The 22058-nt window shown below is 40.4% G+C and overlaps 3 protein-coding genes across 3 annotated transcripts in view; all 3 read right to left on the bottom strand.

Moving 5' to 3' along the window:
• LOC126418606 (mevalonate kinase) overlaps positions 1-6361 on the bottom strand; it is a 37622-nt gene extending 31261 nt beyond the window's left edge. Inside the window, exon 1 of the mRNA XM_050085439.1 lies at positions 5775-6361. Within this exon, the coding sequence (XP_049941396.1) occupies positions 5775-6349 (575 nt within the window). The 5' untranslated portion in view covers positions 6350-6361. The remainder of the gene's footprint in view (positions 1-5774) is intronic.
• Positions 6362-6523: 162 nt separating this feature from the next.
• Positions 6524-11455, bottom strand: LOC126418607 (bolA-like protein 2). The gene is made up of 3 exons (XM_050085440.1): positions 11277-11455; positions 6984-7078; positions 6524-6659 (listed from the first exon to the last, which is right to left on the bottom strand). Exons 1-3 carry the CDS (start codon positions 11337-11339, stop codon positions 6560-6562), a joined length of 258 nt encoding a protein of 85 aa, XP_049941397.1. The 5' UTR covers positions 11340-11455; the 3' UTR covers positions 6524-6559.
• On the bottom strand, positions 8966-11282 carry LOC126418605 (probable dolichyl pyrophosphate Man9GlcNAc2 alpha-1,3-glucosyltransferase). The gene has a single exon (XM_050085438.1). It carries the CDS (start codon positions 11172-11174, stop codon positions 9579-9581), a length of 1596 nt encoding a protein of 531 aa, XP_049941395.1. The 5' UTR covers positions 11175-11282; the 3' UTR covers positions 8966-9578.
• Positions 11456-22058: the final 10603 nt, after the last annotated feature.

Raw genomic sequence — 22058 nt, 5'->3', positions numbered from 1 at the left:
GACCCAATTCAGGTGCTATGGGCCGCGTTGCACCGCACAGACGCCTATCACTAAATACTTCTTCTCCTCACGCGCCAGGACGCTTGTACGTGAAAGATGCAGTGTCTTGCCTTTCATTTCTAGTCGACACGGGGGCCGAGGTTAGTGTGATACCTTTGTCCGCAGGTATTAAATTCGAGCTTCAGCCTTGCCCCCCGCTTCGAGCCGCCAATAATTCCCTGATCCGCTCTCATGGAATAACGAATTTAAGCCTTAAACTGCAGGACATTAATACGCCCTTACAGTGGACTTTCGTTATCGCGGATGTGGATGAACCCGTGCTTGGGGTAGATTTTCTCTTAGCCCATGCACTGTCACCCGACCTACAACGAGGTACACTAACCTTTAACTCGGGAGACCGTACCACCGGTTCAGATATCTTACCCCTCTCATCCGAAAGCGCCATTCTGCTGTGTGAGCTAGCGGAAACTGCTGTTGCAGTGCTTTCTCTTAGATCACACAACGACGAACTTCGGGACAGCAATGGGGCCCTCCGCTTATGCATCGCCGCCGTGCAAGCCAAACTCACGGACGCGCGTAAGCAGACCGCCCAGCTGTCGCACACGGCCACGCCCCCAACCCCCGCACCACTTCCTCTCACCTGCAGCCGACGCCGCGTGACATTTCTACTGCCGGACGGAAGCTGTACCCGCGACGCTACCAGGTACCCCACCGAGCTCTTCGACAAGGACTACCAGTGGATCACCGCCACTGCTGCTGAACTGCCGGCCTTGGACACACACACGTGTGCATTACAGGTTAGTCACAGTGCAACGGGTGCTGGTCCAGCATCCCCATCGGTGTTCGCGATCAATAACGGTACTGTCCACAGAATAAATACCACAGAAGGCCCACCGGTACGTGCAAAGGCTAGGCGTTTAAATCCGTAAAAACTTAAACACGCTAAAGCTATTGTTCAGGAACTTTTAGATAATAAGACTATCCGCCCTTCTTCTAGTTGTTGGTCGTCACCCATTCATTTGGTGCCCAAGAAAGATGACACTTTCCGCCTCTGCGGTGACTATCGGGCGCTTAACGCCAGAACAATTTTAGATAATTATCCCGTCCCAAATATTCAAGACTTTGCTTCCCAGCTGCATGGGGCACAAATTTTCAGTGTAGTCGATTGTCATAAGGCGTACCACCAACTGCCAATGGCACCTGAGGACATTGAAAAGACCGCTATCATCACCCCGTTCGGGTTGTTCGAGTATTTGTTTATGCCATTCGGCCTTAAAAATGCTGCACAGACGTGGCAACGGTTCATCGACTCGCTGGTTGGAAAACTGGACTTTGCATATGCGTACCTGGACGACTTGTTAATTTTTTCTTCCTCCCTCGAGGAACATGAACAACATTTAAATACAGTGTTCCAACTATTAAAAGCAAACGGTATCGCAGTGAACAATACTAAGTCACAACTCCGCCGCACCAGTGTCACTTTTCTGGGCCACAGAGTTTCTGGCGACGGCATCCGCCCCCTAACTGAACGGGTGGAGGCCATTAGTACGGTGCCTTTGCCCAAAGATTTTCAGGGCCTCCGCCGCTTCCTTGGAACGGTAAATTACTACCGTAAACATATTCCCCGCGCCGCCGACATACAAGCCCCACTGACGGATGCCCTCGCAGGAAAAAACACATCAGGGTCTCGGGCGGCCACGTGGACTCCAGATATGCGTCGCGCATTTGATAATCTAAAGTCAGCCTTGCAGACAGCTGTTACGCTTGCTCACCCCATTCCTGATGCTCCCATCTCGCTTACTACAGACGCAAGTGATACAGCAGTGGGGGCAGTACTTCAGCAATCCGTGGGTTCTGTTGTACAGCCGCTCAGATTTTTCTCCCACAAACTGACCGCTTCCCAACGTAAATGGTCGACCTTCGACCGGGAACTGTTTGCTATTTACGCTGCTATCAAATATTTCCAAGACGATATCGAAGGTCGCCATCTCGTGGTATTTACCGACCACGAGCCATTGGTTTACGCTTTCCGTAACCCAGGTAAGGACTCATCCCCGAGACGTTTTAGGCATATGGACCTTATATGTCAGTTTATGAATGACATACGTTACGTCAGAGGCGCAGACAATGTCGTCGCTGATTTTCTGTCTCGGGTGTCGGTTTTATCTTCACAACTGGACCTCAGTGAGCTCCCTAAATTGCAGACAGAGGATACTGAACTTGCAGCATTGCGTTCCGATATCAAAACAGGACTCAAACTAGAGTTACGGACACTTCCTGGGTTTTCATCACCCATCTGGTGCGACATTTCAACAGGACGCATACGCCCGGTGATTCCTGCACCTCTCCGCCGGGACATATTTAATAGTATCCACGACTTGGCACACCCTGGCATTCGCGCCTCCGCACGTCTGGTATCTGAACGTTTTGTTTGGCCCGGGGTGATAAAACAGTGTCGCAGTTGGGCACAAGCATGTGTGGCTTGTCAGCGCGCAAAAGTAGGACGTCATGCACAGCCCCCCATGGGTACGTTCGATGTGGCAAAAAGAAGATTCCAGCACATACACATCGATATCGTCGGGCCCTTACCCCCCTCAGGCCCCTTCCGTTACATACTGTCCGCAATTGACAGGTTTACCCGCTGGGTAGAGGTAATTCCTCTCACTACTATCACAGCCGATGCAGTGGCCCGAGCCCTGCTGTTAATGTGGATCTCGCGCTTCGGCTGCCCAGTCTCTGTCACCACCGACCAGGGCCGCCAGTTCGAGTCTGCCCTCTTCCGACAGCTTTGTGAACTGTGTGGGGTGAAACGATTTAGGACTACAGCATACCACCCCCAGAGCAATGGGCTTGTGGAACGCTGGCACCGAACGCTTAAAGCTTCCCTGATGTGCCACGGAGGTGAGTGGGCTGATGCCTTACCATGGGTAATGTTAGGCGTTCGGGCCGCGTACAAAGAAGACCTTGGCGCATCCCTGGCAGAGGTACTGTATGGAGAACCCCTCACACTCCCAGCAGAGTTAGTCGAGCCTTCACTTCCTCCAGATCAAATCTGCGACTCGACATTCGTCGGGCAGGTCAAGGAGCTAATTGCTAACATCCGCGTGCCGCCTCCTCGACCACACACGCCCCCTCCCGTATTTCTGCATAAGGACTTGGCGTCGTGCACTCATGTCATGGTGCGTGATGACACCATCCGACCGGCACTCAGACCTCCATATACGGGCCCGCACAGAGTCATATCACGGCGTACCAACACGTTCGAAGTGCTCATTAACAGCACGCCTCAAACGGTATCCGTCTGCCGCCTCAAACCTGCATGGACTCTGGGAGAACTGCCCGATACCCCACCCAGTCAGACCCCATCCCCTGCTGCACCCACCTCGCATGAGGCATCTACCGACAGTCCATGGATGAGCGACGCCCATTCCCACACGTGTGACGTTCCCCACTCCCAGTCGTGTGACAGTGCTACAGGTGCGTGTGACATTCCTATGCAGAGTGATGCGTGTGATGACTTACCCTCCTACAGGCAGCCCCTCGCCTCTCCCCTGTTAGGATTCAGTGATGTATCAGGGACCAGCCTCAGAGCGTGTGATGTCACCGATGACGACTCGTGTGGAGATTCTGTCAACCCGTATAAGGAAGTGGTAGTGAATGTCAACACAGATCTTATTTGCAGCTCTAATGTGTTTTTTGTTATGCAGCCGGGTAATGTGTACATCTTCTACGAACAAGCCAGCTTCCCCAGTGACAACTTAACTCACATTCATCTCCTCCAGTCTGTCCCCTTGCCTGTTGGTACTGACCCATCAACGGTCAAAGTCCTACGTACCGCCACAGGCATTCAGATCCGCTATCCTGGCCCCTCACAACCCACCATCCCCTCCCCAGATCCCTCAACTGCTGTACGAGGATTCACCCGGTCAGGCAGGACCATCCGCCCCCCTCGCTGGCTCGAAGACTTCAATTACTAATGTAATGTAATGTAAGGTATGGTTTCTGATTAAACACCCTCTCCCTCCCCCCTGGGTGTTCCCTTTACATGTATGCCCCAATATTTATGTTTGTGCTCCACACTCTAGGGGGGGGGCTAATGTGGCGACTATCGACCAAGTCGCGGGTAATATCTTTGTTTTTGGCAAGCTCTTTGCCCCAGTCTGTGGTCGCGCGTGAAAGTGTACGGACGTGTACCGAGAATTCAGAATGTAAACAACTGTATATGTGTGCTTACGAGAAATAAAAATAGTGTTTATTACATGTGGTGTAGCGTGCATCATTGGAATCGGCAACCCTACCACGCTAAACCCATAAACATTAAAAAAATGTATTATAGGCATGTCTATTTCACCGGTGCTCAACGACCCCATCTGCAAATGCAGAGAAGAGATTCATAATTAACACTGCAATAACCAAAAGTATTTTGATTAGATTGGTGATTAGAAATAAACTATAAATATAAGTAATTAGATGCAAAATGCAAAAGTCATGAATAAGGGCATATATGTATCTCTGAAATTTGAGTGATTCTGTTGTAAAATCTACCACACACCTGCAAACATAATCTGACTACTAGTTCTGTGATATTTGTGCAATTGCTAACAAGCCTTCCCTGAGAATGAGTGGCTGCAGTAAAACTGCTTGCACTGCCGATACCCCTCAATGGAATAACCATTTCATGTCCAGCTCCTTTGTGTACTTTTAAGAAACAGGTGTTTCAGAATTCCAAAGATGGGAAATGTCTCCTCACCATATACATGGGCTATCAGTCTTATCTTAATGTAAGTTGGCCACATTTTCATTTCTCCAGTCTCTGTAGTTTTCCTTTTGATTCTGTGTTACAACTGTGTTTCTGCATCAGAGAATTTTTTTCCATCTTGTAATTTCTCTCATAACTCTAAGCTTTGATCATTCCTATCACACACATGTATTGTTTAACAGTTTTCTCCAAATATGTGTGCAACTAATTTGATTGGATCCTCTTGTTTAATTTACATCGACAGAGTAATATTTGGTTCATTTATTAGTTAAAGAGTTTGATCTATCATTTTATTATTAATGAGTCTAGGGTACTAGTGACTAATAACAATGCTGACAGAGTGAAATATCAGGTTTCTAGATGTTTATCAAACACGATATACAATGCAAGTATCAAGTTTTTACAGCAAAATTGCTGGTTCTTAAATGTCATCATTTAAATTATACAATCTAAAAGAAAACACATAAAACACGTGTGCGCTCTCTCTCTCACACACACACACACACACACACACACACACACACACACACACACACACGGGAGGGAGGGGGGGAAGGAGGTAGGGAGAGAATACTCTATGCTGCTGCAAATTAAAATGGCAAGAGAGTATGTCTGTGTGTCAGTCCAGCACAAAGTTTCAAACTATTAAGTATCTTCATTACTCTCACTGCTTGAGAAATGCAAAAGTAAACTCTGACTGAATCACTTCCACTCAGTACACAAGCTACGGAAAAAATTATACATTTATCAGTGCTAAGAGAAACTTTCCTCTTACAGCAGAGCAGTAAAAAACAACTATTAACACTCAAAATATGGTTAAATCTGTAAAAATTTTACAGAGTTGCACATGCAAAACATTTACTTTAACTTTCTGTAAATAAAGAATAAAAAATATCTTTTCTGTGCAACAAACTAGACTGTCAATATACAAATCCAGTTGCAGATTAAAATCTAAAATTTGAATGTGTACAATAATATGTGAAAGCAAAGACAATAAGCTGCAATAGCAAAATACCTGTTTCGCAAGAACTCCACCAATGCTCCAGAAAGAGAAACACCATAGGCTGCAGAACTACCAAGCCCTGCACGCATCGGCACATCAGACTCCACACGGATGAGGAGGCCGCCGAACCGTGTCAACTGACCTTCCAAGTCTACTCCCAGAAGCATCCCAACAAACAGCATTAGGAATGCTGTTACAGAGTACTCTTGCTCTTCATTTGAATGCACCAAGTTATATTCTGAAGTAAGTGAAGATATGGTTTCCTTCAGGAGATTCAAATTAACACCTTCAGGACATCGCCAGGAAAATTCATACGGTGGAATTTGAAGTATGCTGTTCGGATGGCTAGCCATACTCTCAATCTTTTCAAACAGGCCATAAAAAGTCACATTGACGTCCAACTGTGGCAATTCCAGTCTGACAGTGCCTTTCGACTCAGAAATTTCTTGCACATAGGCTCTTGTCCGTACACCTAATGTGGCTGCCACAGCTGGTTTCCCATATACAACTGAGTGTTCTCCAAAGAGAATCACTTTCCCTGGAGCCGAGACAGAATAACTGAACTGTCTGTGAGTAGAATTCTCCATTACTGCCCGACTGAAGTGCACAACAAAGCTGCTCCACTCAGGTAACCTTTACATCTGCTTGACAAAGGTATGTAAAGTAGGACTGATGTTGCTGGGCAGATAACTACCAGGGCATGACCTATGAACTCGCCATTTATTTAAATAAGCCTACATTAAATACAAACGTAAATTACAACATTGTTCAATAATGACACCTATTGAACAAAAAGATTATGTAGATTTGTGTTCCTGCCACTGCTTTGTTGTTAATGTCTTCTGTGAGAAAGCATGTATTGTTTTCAGTTCCTCTTCAAGTACTGAATTGACCAACCTGAAGAAAAAGCCAAACATTATAATCATCTACTTCCCAACAACAATGATAAGATGCAAACAGCAAAGAAAACAAAGCAATAGTTTGTATCTTTCTTAATGAATTTGCAATTCACTTAGTTTTGACAAACTGCTCGCAAGTAGTAGATTTTTCAAACAGAGTTATTATATTAATAGTCTTTTATTCCCACAGATTGTATCTTGTACAAACATCTGGGCAAATTAATGAGACAAGAGCTTAGGATAGTTAGATCAACACATAATTTAGTACAAGTAATTTCTATCCAGCACAACAGATAGCAGGTAGCCTTTTACTTAAACACACCTGTGCCTTTGAAGAAGAGGCTTCCCTTCAAATTTATCTGACACTATTAGAACACTAAATTTGGCACCACAACCATCAGATTCATCATGAACTTCCTGAAACAACAATAATTAATACCTTGAAAGAAAGAATATAATGCTAATAACATAAAATACATAATACTTAGCACTTGTCAAGTGCTATACATTAACAAGATAGGAAAGTTCAAATTTTTATACTACTAAGAAATAAAAAAGGAATTCCACTTAAATGTGATATGAGCTTTCCAATAGCTTAACCAATGCAAGCATCAGCTACATGCATGGCTGTTTCATTTGGTGAGAAGGCAAATAATACTCCTTTTCAGTTCTGGAAGTAATCCCCCGGGCTCATAGCTCAGCCATTTCTAGGCAGTATACTTCCTTCCACCAGTGTTAGTTCAGGAAAGAATGTAAGAGATCTTCTGTGAAGCTTGAAAGGTAGGAGAGGCACTTAACAGCAGTGAGAAAGGGTTGTAAATTGTCTCTCATTAGCTCAGTCAGTAAGAACACTACCCACAAAATCTAACATTCTGGGATGAAGTTCCCAAGCAACATAGCTTAAATTTGACACAAATTGTTAAATTACATGCAACACATTAAGAAGCAATAGTAGTATGCACTCCCAAAGCACAGACACATAATACAGTATACAGTCATCAGTCTGCAACCCGTTTCTTTCCCTTTAATCTACATAAAATGTATCAGCTGATCTCCGGGTAAATGACAAGCTGGTATATGCTCCACTGGGAAAGTATTTTTACTACTGATACTCCACAAAAAATCATATTTGTGGAATACTATACAATTGTTTGTTTGCATCAAATCACATGCATAACAACATAATCACTGCTCGATCATCAATATGTGCTCCAAACTGTATGCACGAAACACTAGAATGACTGTTGGCTGAACTGTGACAAGCCATATTAGCTCTTCCTACTGTACACTTTCCCTCCACCCATCCACCCTATTGTAAGTACACAACTAGTAAATAATTGTAGTGGTAACAACTTTCTAAAGGTTTATAAGTGTTTAATGATTACTTCACGGCACACACCAATTTAATTTTTGCACTCACGAAGTCCCAACACCTGGAATTGTTTCAGACAACATTTCACACTGTAAGTTGCAACAACATGATTACTTATACTTTCTGCATTTTATAACTAACCTTTACAGACTTCATGTCTAATACCATGGTGACTATGCAGCACGTTAATTTAATTTAAGTTTCACCCATTACAACAAAATGTTAGATTGCTTAATGGGAGTGTTAAAATCACACCAATAATAAATAAAAACTACAAATTATTTATGACACAGAAATTAAAAATTCTGTAAGCCAGAAACCTTTCACAGTTTAAACACATCACTGATGTATTATGAAAAATATATGCATTCTGATTCTCAAATATTTTGCCTTTCTACTAATTTTTTGAAATCTTTCTTTTGTTTCACATTTGTGTTATAAATGACATCCTTTGAAATTAACAAAGTGCATCAGATAATATATGAATGTACATTTTTGCGAAATATTGAGCTGGTTGCCTTAGTTTCCAGAAACTAGTGCATAAATTGATTGCTGGATACAAATATTGTACTCTTGCTACCACGTACACAAAGACTGACCGCTGTACAGTATCTTGGTCAAAATAAATTTCTGCCATGTTAAATTTATTGTAGCCTATACTGAAATCTTCAAAGTTGTTACTTTCCTTTCTTGTTTTTAAGTTAGTACATGGAGGTTGTTGCAAAGCCAGATTACTCTCCCCATATACTATGCAGCTAGAAACTCAAGATTTTTTATTCATTTAGGTCAGATATAATGAAGTGTGTTACTTTTTGAACACTGAATATCTTAACTAAAAGGGGTAAAAGCAAAGGCTATAATAAAATGTCACACTGCATAATTTCCATAACAATAATATTTAATTCATTTGGCTTATTTACATAATTGTACAGCCTTTTATGTATGTACACAACAATAATGCAGTATAAAAATAATTTTAGTTACAGAATGCTTTGGTCCAGCATATATATATCAAAATTAACTTTGACACACAAATCTGCCCATCAGCTACAAAAGTGCCCTAAACTACTGAGATCAACACACTTCAATGGCGTTTCAAATGAAAAGACAAAATAAAACAAGATTTTTATGTACTACTCTTACAAACTAGAAGGTAACATGTGATTTACGCTAGTGGCAAATTGCAGAACAGTGTACATCAATATAAAACTACACAGATAACTTTCTATTCCTGAAAAAGTCCTATAGAAAAGCAAATAATTACCAGCAATCCACATGAAATAACAAATGCAAGTTTCTCATAGTCTTTTTCCACAGGGCTTCACCTTTCTGTTCATAAATGTGAAATCCACCAATTATTACAATATTTAAAATTTACTACTGTGATTAAAAAAAACTAAATAACTGATCAAATAAGAATTGGTGATTGTTTTGCCCTCACAGAATGTACCGTAATCGAGAAATTCCGTGTAACAAGTTTTACTAAAACCGTAACAGTGAACAGTAAAGTAATTTTTTTAGAACAGGTATCACAAAATTCAATGATTAATCACATTTCAAACAAACATGGGTGTCTGGTGATATTTGGCGATACATGAAATACAAAAAGAAGAGCAAGAAGTGAGCACATGAATACACAGACACAATAAGGGGAAATAAATCAGGATACTTCTGGGGTGGCTTTATAAATATGCTACAGACAGTTAATACAACACAACCGATTATTGAAGCCATAAATGCATAACTAAGCCATTTTTCATTTGACAACTGTTTCTTCAATTTCACTTTCGTCTGTGATTTCTGATTCACATTACTCTTTGATACTACAGGTCCACTGTCAGATTTCAACCTCATCCCATCACAACCAAATTCTATGTCAACAATAACTATTACGGACATGAAATAGAATATTGTTAATGCTACAAATGGTATAAGAACATTATCTTTCAATATTAATGGCAACATACTGAAATTTGACACTAAAAGAAACCAAAATACTGGGAATGGTTCAATTGGAAAATACAGAATAGCAGGAATGGCTGCAAGGAGGATGCTTTTTTCATGGACATGGAAAGAAAACAGGAAAAATGCAAGTGAAGAATTAATTAGTGCCAGCAAAAATTTATTTTTTTCTGGGTGTAGCAAAAGATCAAGGCAGCTAGGCGTTACAGCAAGTAGAGTGGAAACGAGGCAAATTTTTGCCATAATCAGATGGTCCACATTCCGGAGTTTGTATACAATGTTTAAAGCACACCACACATTTGCTACTTTGTCTTCAAAAACACCACGATACAATGGGAAAAGACGGCGAAGAACTTGCAAGATCACATCTACATTACTAAGAAATGGAACCCAAACCAAAATAAAAGTTGGGATTACAACACTTGCAATACACAGTAATTTTTTTACTGCTAGCAGTTTTTTCTTCGTCGATAAACAAACTCCTAACATATAGCAGAAGAAAGGCAATGAATGGTATAATTCCATTTGCTTATAATTCAATGCCAAACAGAATGCCATTGCCGCAACCAGCAGTTTACTTTGAAGCAATGCAGCAACAGCTGCAACCATAAATCCCAGAGAGACTCCATTGTATTGAAAATGTCCATGGTCAATAAGTATAATACCAGGATAAATTAGTGCTAGAAACAGTTCAGCAACATATGTGTCATGCCTTGCCTTCTGGCTGCTCGGTTTGTTAAATTTGTTTATCTGGCCTCTGCTTTTGTCTGAAAAATAACAGCACAGCGCAGGTATATACACAAGGAGATCTGCTACAACTACAGTTGCTCTCATAAATAACTTGTGTTCATAGCTTTCGTAGCCACGTGAGACCTTCAGAGCCACAAATTCCGGATTTATGTATCGAGCTACATAGCCGCAAATTAAGCTGTGGTAAGCTGTCAGTGGGGGATAGTCAAGCCCCCAGTACTGTAAGTCATTGTTGGAAGTGTTAAAGTACCACTCTTTCGTAGGCAGATTCAAAGTGATTTCCATCCAATGTCTTTGAGCTTCATAGTCACCGAACGTAGGTGGTTTATTTTGTCCTGAGTAAGAAAACAATGAGACGCACCATCGTAAAAAGATCGCCACAGAGACGACCAAAATCAAACAAACACGTCTACTAACTCTGTCTGTCATTTTCAAAGCTGGAAAATTTCTATAAGTGTTTGAGTCTCAATCGCGAAGCTTCCACCGGCAGGACGCTTAACACTGGTGTTCTTGAACAAGAATGTTACTTACAACATGTGATGCTTCAAGTTCTTTAATTAATTTCGATTTAATATATTCTTCTGTATAAACCATCTTACACCAACAATTACAGAAGAGCAGAAATCCTGAAAGCACGGCGCATGCAAATCTCAAATTGGTCGTTGTGGTGCAGTGAATACACGTTGCCACAACCCCACGCGCGCGCACTACTTCGTCTGCAACTATTTGCAGGTCTGCCAACATTGTGGACAGAAGTTTAATTAAGAGACATTTTGTGATAGAAAATTTTTGTCATTTTAAACTCATTATAAATCTTAAGCTGTGCGGTTATATGGCTGTGAGGCTAAGAGAAAGAAGGTCGATTCACACTCGATGGAACAATACAAATAACAAAATATTCCACAATGAGTTTCATTACATACCGGCAGTAAACGGAGCGCAAGGAAACGTCAAGGTCAAGGTTGCACAGTTTTGGCGCTGTTGCTAGCATAGGAAGTTAACCTATTTTAGCCACTTTCATTTGTGTTATGCGAGTGGATATTGTATTTTTGGTTCTTCTTATTCTTTATTTTATTATTTTGCTTATATTTTGACGCCACACTGTAAATATTCCACAGGAACTAGTGTACTTTTTAGTAAGCAATTTTTATCCAGAGAAGCCAAACAGATTTTATATTTTTATTTTATTTTATTGGCTTTTAGCATGCAAACTTTTTAACCATCACAATTTAAATGTATTGATAAACATACACGCTGCAAGGTAACAAATGGTCTTATTCATTCATATAGTATGTCCTCAGATCCAGATTGTTGTACTTTTAATACAAAGGCACAATAGATATCTAGCCACTTAGTTGTTAATTCGTTTCTTTAGTTAAGTTCAGTGGTCAAAATTCCGTTTAAATTTTTATGTCTTCATTAGCTATAAATCTGGATATCGCGTCGTAGGTCTCACTGGATGTGCCTCTGAGAATTGGGATTGTGCAAACTGGTTGGCAGTGACCAAGTCTTAAGGGCTCCTTTAAGAGGCTGACTCTGCCTTTCTCACAATGTCTACACTGAAATAAGATATTATTTATATCACTAATTGTTTCTTGTTCACACTGACACTACGGTGTCTACGATACGTCGAGTCTATGTAAGTAGGGAGGGAAAGGTCCATGAATCAGACGCTTTCTCACAATGGATGTTATAATTTTCCTTGAATGTTTGGATTAAGCAAATCATGGCTGCCTTTGTATGAATGCCTGTAAATGTGCATAGCTTTTACCTCTCGTTCGTTAACTTTCAATCCATTCTTCCTGCCACAAGAGAAGCGCTTGTTCTTTTACTTTTAGGAGATATTCTATGTGTGGGAGTTTAAAGTCAATAGGTCTTTCACTGCTAATCGCATCTCTCGCTAGTCGATCGGCTTTATCATTGTATTGAATACCAGAATGTCTGACCCATACAAATTCTATGATTTATCCAGTCTTCTCAGATTGGTGATAATGATCCACTATGTCAAGTGTGTATTTACTGGTTCTTTTGCTCCAGTTCCTGTAAGTTACTGCTTTCAGAACCCTTTGGCAATAGGTGATTATTACTACCTTGGGTGTTTTGAGAGATCTTGCATATTTGATTGCCTCTATAATAGCGGAAGTTTCATGTGGAAGTATGGATGCGTCGCCTGGTATTTGAAACTTTCTTTCTTCTGCAGATTCTGGGCAGAAGAAAACGCATCTAGTGTAATTATCTGTCCTCATTTTTGAGCCACCTGTATAGAGTTGAAGACATCCTGTCCATTTCTCTGGCAGGTATAATGTAGGTGAAAACTGCCTGTATCCTTTTACTTTACTGGAATGGTTGACGTTTGCTACAGGAATATTGTGATGAGGGCTGTGGTAGTCATATAGGAAAATTGAGAGGACCTCACTTCGGTTTATTTTATTTTGTAGATATTTCCAGTGCTCATAACGACTGTAGATATAAAACTACTGTTTACTCACATTTCTGTTATTCCCGATTAGAGAGAGCAATTCACACTTCATTATCATTGGATGTTTAGTGTCTGCCATTTGCTCTAAGATATAGCGATCACACAGCATTGTTCTGTGAATATGTAAAGGCGTTTCTGATGCTTCCAGGAGAAGAGCATTAGTGAGGGAAGAATGCATAGCTCGGAGGCGGATGCATAAGCTTCTGTAATGTAGTTTGTCCGGCAATGCTAGGTATATGGTAGCAGCATTGTGAAAGACAGTGCATCCGTATAGGAGTGTATCAAAGTGTGGTATAGAGTGAACAGAGTGCTGGGGTGAGTCCCCCACTGTACACATGTCACTAATCTGATAAGATTCAATGCTTTTTCGCATGTACTGACGACAGTTTGTATATGAGGAACCAAACTCATTCTAGAATCAAAGAGAATACCAAGAAACCTAGCTTGAGTTTTAGTGGTATTTTATGACCAGAGACGCTTACACTGTTCAAGAATCTTCGTATCGTTTGGCCCATGAAAGGGCAAGTACCGATTTTTCTGCGAAATCTGTAACCCACAACTATGTAATGTTTGATCCAGTGCAGCCATCGTCTTTGATAGCTCACACACAACCTGATCCATCCCAGTGGTCGACACATACAAATATCATCTGTGTACTGGAGTATTTTAACGGGAAAAGTAATAATTCTCTTATGCTTGTTATTATGCAGTGCAAAGAGTATGGAGCTGACGATAGTTCCACGTGGAAGATGTGTTACAAGATGATGTAGTCCAATCCGTTTATTTCGGAACTGAACCCAGATGTGTCCCTCGGCGAGGTTTTTTCTGCATCCATAAATCATATGTGGTGGGAATTCAATGGTTTCCAACTTCCATAGCAACACAAATATGTGAACATTATGATGAGATCCAACTATATCCAAGAAGATAGCTGTCACAATCTCTTTTCTTGTTGTTGCGTCATAAATATCTGAGGTTAAGATAATTAATCTACCTATTGTTCCTTTACCTTTTCTAAACACGTACTGACTTGATGACAGTATGTGACTTGATTCCAGCCACCATCCCAAATGATTTTTTTACGAGACGCTCTAAGTTTGCTGATACAGAAAGACAGAGAAACAGGTCTATATGACTTGGCTTGGTCTTGGTCTTTATTTCGTTTCAGTCTAGTTACTCCTACCTCAGTTGCCCAATCTTCTATTAGTGGATCATTCATCCATATTTGGTTAAATGTCTGTAACAGTTTTCCCAGTGCTGCACTGGGAGATCTTCTGTCATCTGGTAGTGTATACCATGCTTACCAGGGGTGGATGGCACCCGCTTTTTAATGGCCTTCATCAGTTATTCGCACGAAAACGGTACCACAAGCGGATGACTTTAAAAGCATTATTGCTGTGTGTGTGTGTGTGTGTGTGTGTGTGTGTAGGGGAGGCGGGGGAGGGGGGGCATCATGGCGGCGTGGCTGCAGAAACTGGTAAGATTAAATTCGCGAAATCTTCAAGCTATGCGTCACTTAATGGCTGATGCGTAGTGCAGTTCTTGTTTTTTTAAACACCTAATTTCCTCCAATCGTCAGTGGTACTAATATCTTTATTTAAAGATTCACAGAAATTCTGCCAGCTATTCTTTTTACAGTCTTGTAACTGCCTTCGAACTTTCACTGTTATTTTCCGATATGCAATGAAGTTCTTTACAGGATTATTACAAATGATTGAAGCGATTTCACAGCTCTACAATAACTTTATTATTTGAGATATTTTCACAATGCTTTGCACACACATACAAAAACTCAAAAAGTTTTTTTAGGCATTCACAAATGTTCGATATGTGCTCCTTTAGTGATTCGGCAGACATCAAGCCGATAATCAAGTTCCTCGCACACTTGGCGCAGCATGTCCCCATCAATGAGTTCGAAAGCTTCGTTGATGCAAGCTCGCAGTTCTGGCACGTTTCTTGGTAGAGGAGGTTTAAACACCGAATCTTTCACATAACCCCACAGAAAGAAAATGCATGGGGTTAAGTCGGGAGAGCGTGGAGGCCATGACATGAATTGCTGATCATGATCTCCACCACGACCGATCCATCGGTTTTCCAATCTCCTGTTTAAGAAATGCCGAACATCATGATGGAAGTGCGGTGGAGCACCATCCTGTTGAAAGATGAAGTCGGCGCTGTCGGTCTCCAGTTGTGGCATGAGCTAATTTTCCGCGGGCTACGCGTGAAACTTACCCGCACGCGTTCAAACGTTTCTTCACTCACTGCAGGCCGATCCATTAATTTCCACTTACAGAGGCATCCAGAAGCTTTAAACTGTGCATACCATCGCTGAATGGAGTTAGCAGTTGGTGGATCTTTGTTGAACTTCGTCCTGAAGTGTCGTTGCACTGTTATGACTGACTGATGTGAGTGCATTTCAAGCACAACATACGCTTTCTCAGTTCCTGTCGCCATTTTGTCTCACTGCGCTCTCGAGCGCTCTGGCGGCAGAAACCTGAAGTGCGGCTTCAGCCGAACAAAACTTTATGAGTTTTCTACATATCTGTAGTGTGTCGTGACCATATGTCAATGAATAGAGCTACAGTGAATTTACGAAATCGCTTCAATCATTTGTAATAGCCCTGTACATTTTGTTGTTTACAGAATTTACTGTATATAAGTTTGTGCTGTACTACAGCTCCAGAGCACTTTGGTGTCCACCAAACTGGGGGCCTCTGCTTGAGAACGATGACTTTCTGTTGTCTTGGAATGGAAGTTGTTGCAGCGTCGACAATAATTGAAATTAAATGTTGGTAGGCATCTTTTGGAGCTAACAAATTATTGAAAAATTGACACTTCCCCTGGGCTGTAGCAGTGTACTTCAGCAGTCAGCATCCTAGATTTTCCACCTACTGTTTGTATAGATAATTTCTGCTGTATTTATAGGTTAGTCTATTGTGATTTCCAGAGAGATGATTCGAGCCAAGAGGGTCTCGTTTCACTGTAACACTCCATTACACAGTTCAAGTCAACGGCACACAGTGTCAAGCTGACAGCCAGCTAAACTAAACTGAGATGTTCGAGAACTGTGACCAATTCTCTGCCATCTGTGTCATCTCTTTCGTAACCCCATAGTGTGTGATTGGGGTTGAAGTCTGCATAATAGAGAAACGGCGTTTAAGCTGGGCAATAATGTGATCTAGTGAAATATTTCGTATTTTACGTGTAGGTGGTTTGTAAATGGTGATAATGGTGTATGTGCCATTAGGAGAATGCATTACAGTAGCCACTTCCTGGCAGTCTGTTGTCCTAATATTAATGTTCAATTTTGTAAACTTAACTATATCTCTAATTAAAATGGCTACTCCTCCTCCTTTTCCATCATCTCTGTCATTTCTAAACTCTGTATATCCTTTGAAATATATTAGTTGGGTTTGTTGAAACCAAGTTTCACAAATACAAGTACCGATATTTGTTTGCTGCTAAGCTCCCGATAAAGACTTCCTCTGTTTGAGATTGCTGACTGTGCATTTCATTTTAGTACTTTAAAGCCTCTGTCAGATTTGTAAAAGTCTTCAACAGCATTATGTATAAAAGCCTGTGTCGCTACCATGTCTGTTTCATTTTTAAGAGAAAGAAAGGTCTGCATTATGAAAGCACAAAGGATTTTAGTAGCTATTTCTCGATTTGTGTGAGACGTTGCCAAAGGAGGAGGAAGGATAGAGTTGATTTTTATTGAAGTCTGTGGACCCTGAAATTCGGATAACATATCAGAATAACCTTGCGTGTATGGACTTTGGATTAACGGTTTATTTTTGTAAGACCTGGGAGCTGGAACCCACAAAACTACATGTTTAGGTCCCTGTTGTAACCTTTTGTCTGTCATGTTCAAACTCAGTTGTTTCTCATATACAGTAGGCCAGTCACTTGGAGAGAGCCCTTGTGTTGTAGAAACATCAGAAGTAATCTGCGCAAATGATGGTCGCAGTGATGAGATGACAATTCTGTAAGAAACTCTGTAGGCTTTGTTGCTCTTTACTTCCATGTGCTGCTGATACATTGGGCAACAGTGATCAGTGGCAATGTGGTTTCTGTGGCAGAGCAAACATGTGGGATCTACGGGATGTGAGTGCTGTGAGGTCTCATGGGCGCCCATGTGCAATTATCATGGTGAGCACTACTACGACATTGAAAACTTAAACGGAAATATCTAAGGCAATTGTGACATTGCAAAACTGACTGGACATACAAGCATCGCATACCCGCACAAATATACAGACTGGGGAAGTTGCTGCTGAATCACAGGGTCCCGGGTTCGATTACCGACTGGGTTGGGGATTTTCTCTGCCTGGGGACTGGGTGTTTGTGTTGACCATATCATTTCATCATCATCATCATTCGTGACAGTGGCTAGATTGGACCGTATAAAAAATTGGACTGTATAAAAATTGGGACTTTGGACAGGTGCTGATGACTGTGCAGTTGAATGCCCTACATACCATACATCATCACTGGGGTAGTTGCTGAGATTTAAATGTTAAACGTTACAACACATTTCGGTGTGAGGAGCACTTTCATCTCCCCATTTTCTATTATTTTCTTAGTGAACTTTCGTACATCAGTTACTAAAAATTCCGAGTTTATTTCTGCAATGATATCTTCGTGGGATAATGAAATATCAACATCATTAAAAATAACTCCCTGTCTCTTTGTTAGGTAACTAGGGATGTAAGCCTTCACATATTTCTATCGAAAAATATCTTGGAACCATAACCTATTTGCAGACAGCCCAGATTTGATTTCAATTTCATATCTGCCACTACCAAGTTCTGAGATATTAACAATTTCATGTCTTAAATTGTCACTTTCTTTAAACAACATTCTTCCAAGGGCTGTCGGATGTAGATTTCCTACATTAGCATTTCCTCCCTCTACAAAGACGACATAGGGACCAATGTCTGTTGGTTGATGTGTATTACATTTAGTAGCGTAGTTTCTGTTGCTAGTAAACATGTTATTTCCTGCAGGAGGAATCACTGTAGTCACTGAATTGTTCACGTCTCACTGAATTGTCACGTTGTCTAACAAACTTTTGGGAAGTAGCCTGCCTGTTCCCATTCCTAGCTCCTATATTTAGCTTCATGTTATTTTCTACACAGTTTATGTGAAATTATCAATATATACCCATCTACATTCCCTTCAGCATTGTTACTGTGCCTTTCATTAGCCTTTCCCTTCTTCAGTGCATTTGCAGCTACTGCTCAGCATGGCTGCCTCAGCTGCAAGCAAGTAATCTGTCACTGACTTCTCCCTTGAGGCTTTTTTTTTTCACTCCATGCATACAGTTTGAAGTCAAACTGTTAATAATTAATCAGTCTTTTGATTTAGGTTTTACAGTAACAGCTGATTCACAATAGATATCTATAGGCCATCACATCACGTCATGTCACCATCACTTCAGGATGTATTTACACTGGACGACAAATCACATCACCATCACATCAGGGTATATACACGCTGGATGTCACGTCTCCAACATGTGTGGGTGTATTCACACTGGGCATTATGTCACTTCAGTTTGCTTAAGTCCTGTACCAACTGATGAAAGAGAGATTATCAATCACTATCCATGATACAACAAGTCGGAATATAGTACCAGAATTGAGGAACAGACAACAATAAAAATTTTAATGACCGAATCAAGTTTCATAAATTATGTTCTTTATCAGTTTTGTGAGGAAAAGTGCTGAGAATGAATATAAAATTTCAAAACATCAACATTTAATTGTCAGTGAAAATATGCACATACAAACACACCAAACAATATATACTCATGTAAGGGAATAAACAGAGCCTTTTTACCTGACCTATAATATTTATTTTCTTGCATAAGTAATGATGTCTAAGCAACTGTATTCTCCTCCTTCATTAGAGCCGACTTTTTCACTTAAAAATGTTGGTGAATGAAAAATACTTCATCAGCTTATTCTTTATACATAGGTAGGTGTAGCTCTGTCCTATGATTATTAAACATTAATAATTTTTCGCTTTCCGATAACTGAATTTGCTTATGGAACAACACTTAGTGGAAATAAATATCTAAGTCGTCATGGAACATTTGCTGTTCGCCACAAAACCAACGCAAACAGTAAATTAGAGTAAGAAGATACATAAGCACAAATATAAGTGGGCATAGCGAAAGTTCGTTGACTTCCAATGTTAGCAGTGGACGATATCCTCCAAACTTTCTTCCTGAGAAACAACGACAGTGACATGACAAGACGTGAGGTGACGTGACTGTGATACAAAACGTTGGAGTATAGTTTCGGATTTAAGGACCTAGTGACAATAAAGATTCGTAATGGTTAAAACAAAATTCATAAGCTATGTTCTTGACCAGTTCCGTGTAGTAAACTACTGAGAAGTGAAACAACATTTCAGAGCATCGACATTTATTTGCTACCAAAAATATATACATGTAAACACTTCAGACAAGGTTTATTAGTGAATACAAAGGATCTGTTTACCTTATCCATTGTGTTTTCCTACATAACATAAAAATCTGTGCTTTTATCTTTGAATATAGCTGATGTTTTCACTTAACATAAGGTTCTTTAATGAAAACTGCTTCAGCCATTTATATTCTTATTTATACACAGTGTAGTCGTCAGCTTGTTTCAGCTATTCTAAAACCTACAACAGATTTCGCTTTCAGATATCCAGCCACACTTATATGAGAGCAGTCAATGGAAAAATATCCGAGTCGTCGTCGAACATTTCAAATTTGTCACGAAAATAAAGTAAAACAATACAATAAAGACTACAAAGATGGAAAAGCATGAAATCCTTACTATAAAATGAGTGAGTGAAGCGGAACTATACCAGATGAAGACACAGCTCCCTCTATCAATGTCATGTCAGTACTTTCTTCCTGAGAAATCTTGATGGTTACAACCCATTCCTTTCTGTCTAATTGCGAATACAGGCCATCAATGGTACAGAACTAGTAGTTCTGTACCATTGATGACCTGTGAGAATGCTGCCATATCGACTGCACTGTGGAGTGTTATCACTCGATGCTTCATTGTGATTGACAGGCCAGGTTCAAACGCGCAACAAAAGTGTCGCCATACCTAGTGGCATACTGCAGTTGCATTGTGAACTCACAGTCTTTACTGGCACAACTTAAGAGATGCAACTTTTGTCAGGCCACAACGTGGTTGTACTTTGCTGCGCCAAAACGTGAGTATACTGTCAGTTATCGTGGATTAATTGCTGCTGTACTCCATTCGAGTTCAGTGTGTTTTCATTTTATTGCTGAAAAAACTGAAAACAGTGTGTGCGTGTGTTTTTAGGCAATATATGCAAAACAATGATTTCTCCTACAATCTTAAAAGATTTTTGGATGAATAAAGATACTTACTATATGCAGGCAAACAAGCTAGCCATGTAGATTTCATGATTTGTGAGACCAGGAAATATAAAAAGTGTGTATTATATGGAGGAAATAGCTCCCGAGTGTGACGTGGCAGCTGTTAAACTAAAAATTATTTATTCAGAGTTCGTATATCAATGAGTACAATAGGATTCTGACATCTTGGAAGAGTCGCCTGTCTGCAGATGATATTTACGACATGTATATGCTAACTGTTTGTTAGTTTGGCATAGTAGACAGTATTTACGACTCTGAGTGTTATTTCTTTTTCACATGTACTTGTGACCCCTGATTTATCTTTGTGCGAAATCTATTTTCGGATACAACATTTGGATTTCGTTTTCCTTGTATTTAACTCTTGTCATAGCTCCAATGCCATAACGTGCACTATAACATTAATACCCATTCACAAGATTTCAACTGACGCTATTGCAGCCACATACAGTTTGTGGTATATATATATATATATATATATATATATATATATATATATATATATATATATATACACGCTATAAAATAAATGTCTATGTCTTGATGATGCTTTCATGTTGTTTAACGTTTCAAATGTTTACCATCAAACTTCATCAAGAACATCCATTATGAAGTTTGCTTTGGCCATTAGCAAACTCTATCATTACTAGTTCCTTAATTCTGATAGTATATTGATAGTATATTCCGACTTCATAAATCAAAAATAATATCTCACTTTCACCATTTGGTACTGGCCTACGAAAAGGGACGTTTCTATGACGTTCCATCTAGTTGAACACGCCATCATTAACAATGATGTTACCTGCTGTTCTGTTGAAGTCTAGTGTGAATCGGCCTTCAACATCGCTCTACACTTGACTGAACAGAACATCCAAACGGCTGCATTCATACATGTCGTCAACAGGACAGCAAAGTTTTGACTGGGGTGGGGAGGGGGGAGAGGGGAGGAGAATGGTATCGTTATATGCTACCATCGGAAACTAGGCTGCTTCTGTCCCGCTTAGTAATTATAGCAGTCAAGCAGTGGATTTTGTGCCCCTGCACCTCCTTGCTCTTCACTACTTTGTTTTGTTTTCTTTGGCACAGTTCTAATGTTCTGTGACGATTTGGAGATATTTTTAGAGAGACCAGATATCTGAAAATGGTAAATAATACAGGTTTTGCAGTAACTGAATACAACTGACACATGCATTGTGTGTTAAATCATCATACAATTTTCATTAAGTAACCTTTTATTAAGTGAACAAGTCAGCTGTATTGAAGAAGAAAAATTCAGTTGTTCCTGACCTTATTTTGTGCATAGGACAAAACACTATGGTGAAGCTAAATGGCTCTATGACTTCCCTGATAAACATTATTTGATGTGCCTCTACCTTTATATTTTTGCTAGTAAACAAATGTCAACGTTTTAAAATGTTGTTTCACA

The sequence above is a fragment of the Schistocerca serialis genome, chromosome 9 (genome assembly GCF_023864345.2).
Source record: "Schistocerca serialis cubense isolate TAMUIC-IGC-003099 chromosome 9, iqSchSeri2.2, whole genome shotgun sequence".
Classification (NCBI taxonomy): Eukaryota; Metazoa; Arthropoda; class Insecta; order Orthoptera; family Acrididae; genus Schistocerca; species Schistocerca serialis.
This window is presented reverse-complemented; position numbering and strand designations above follow the sequence as displayed.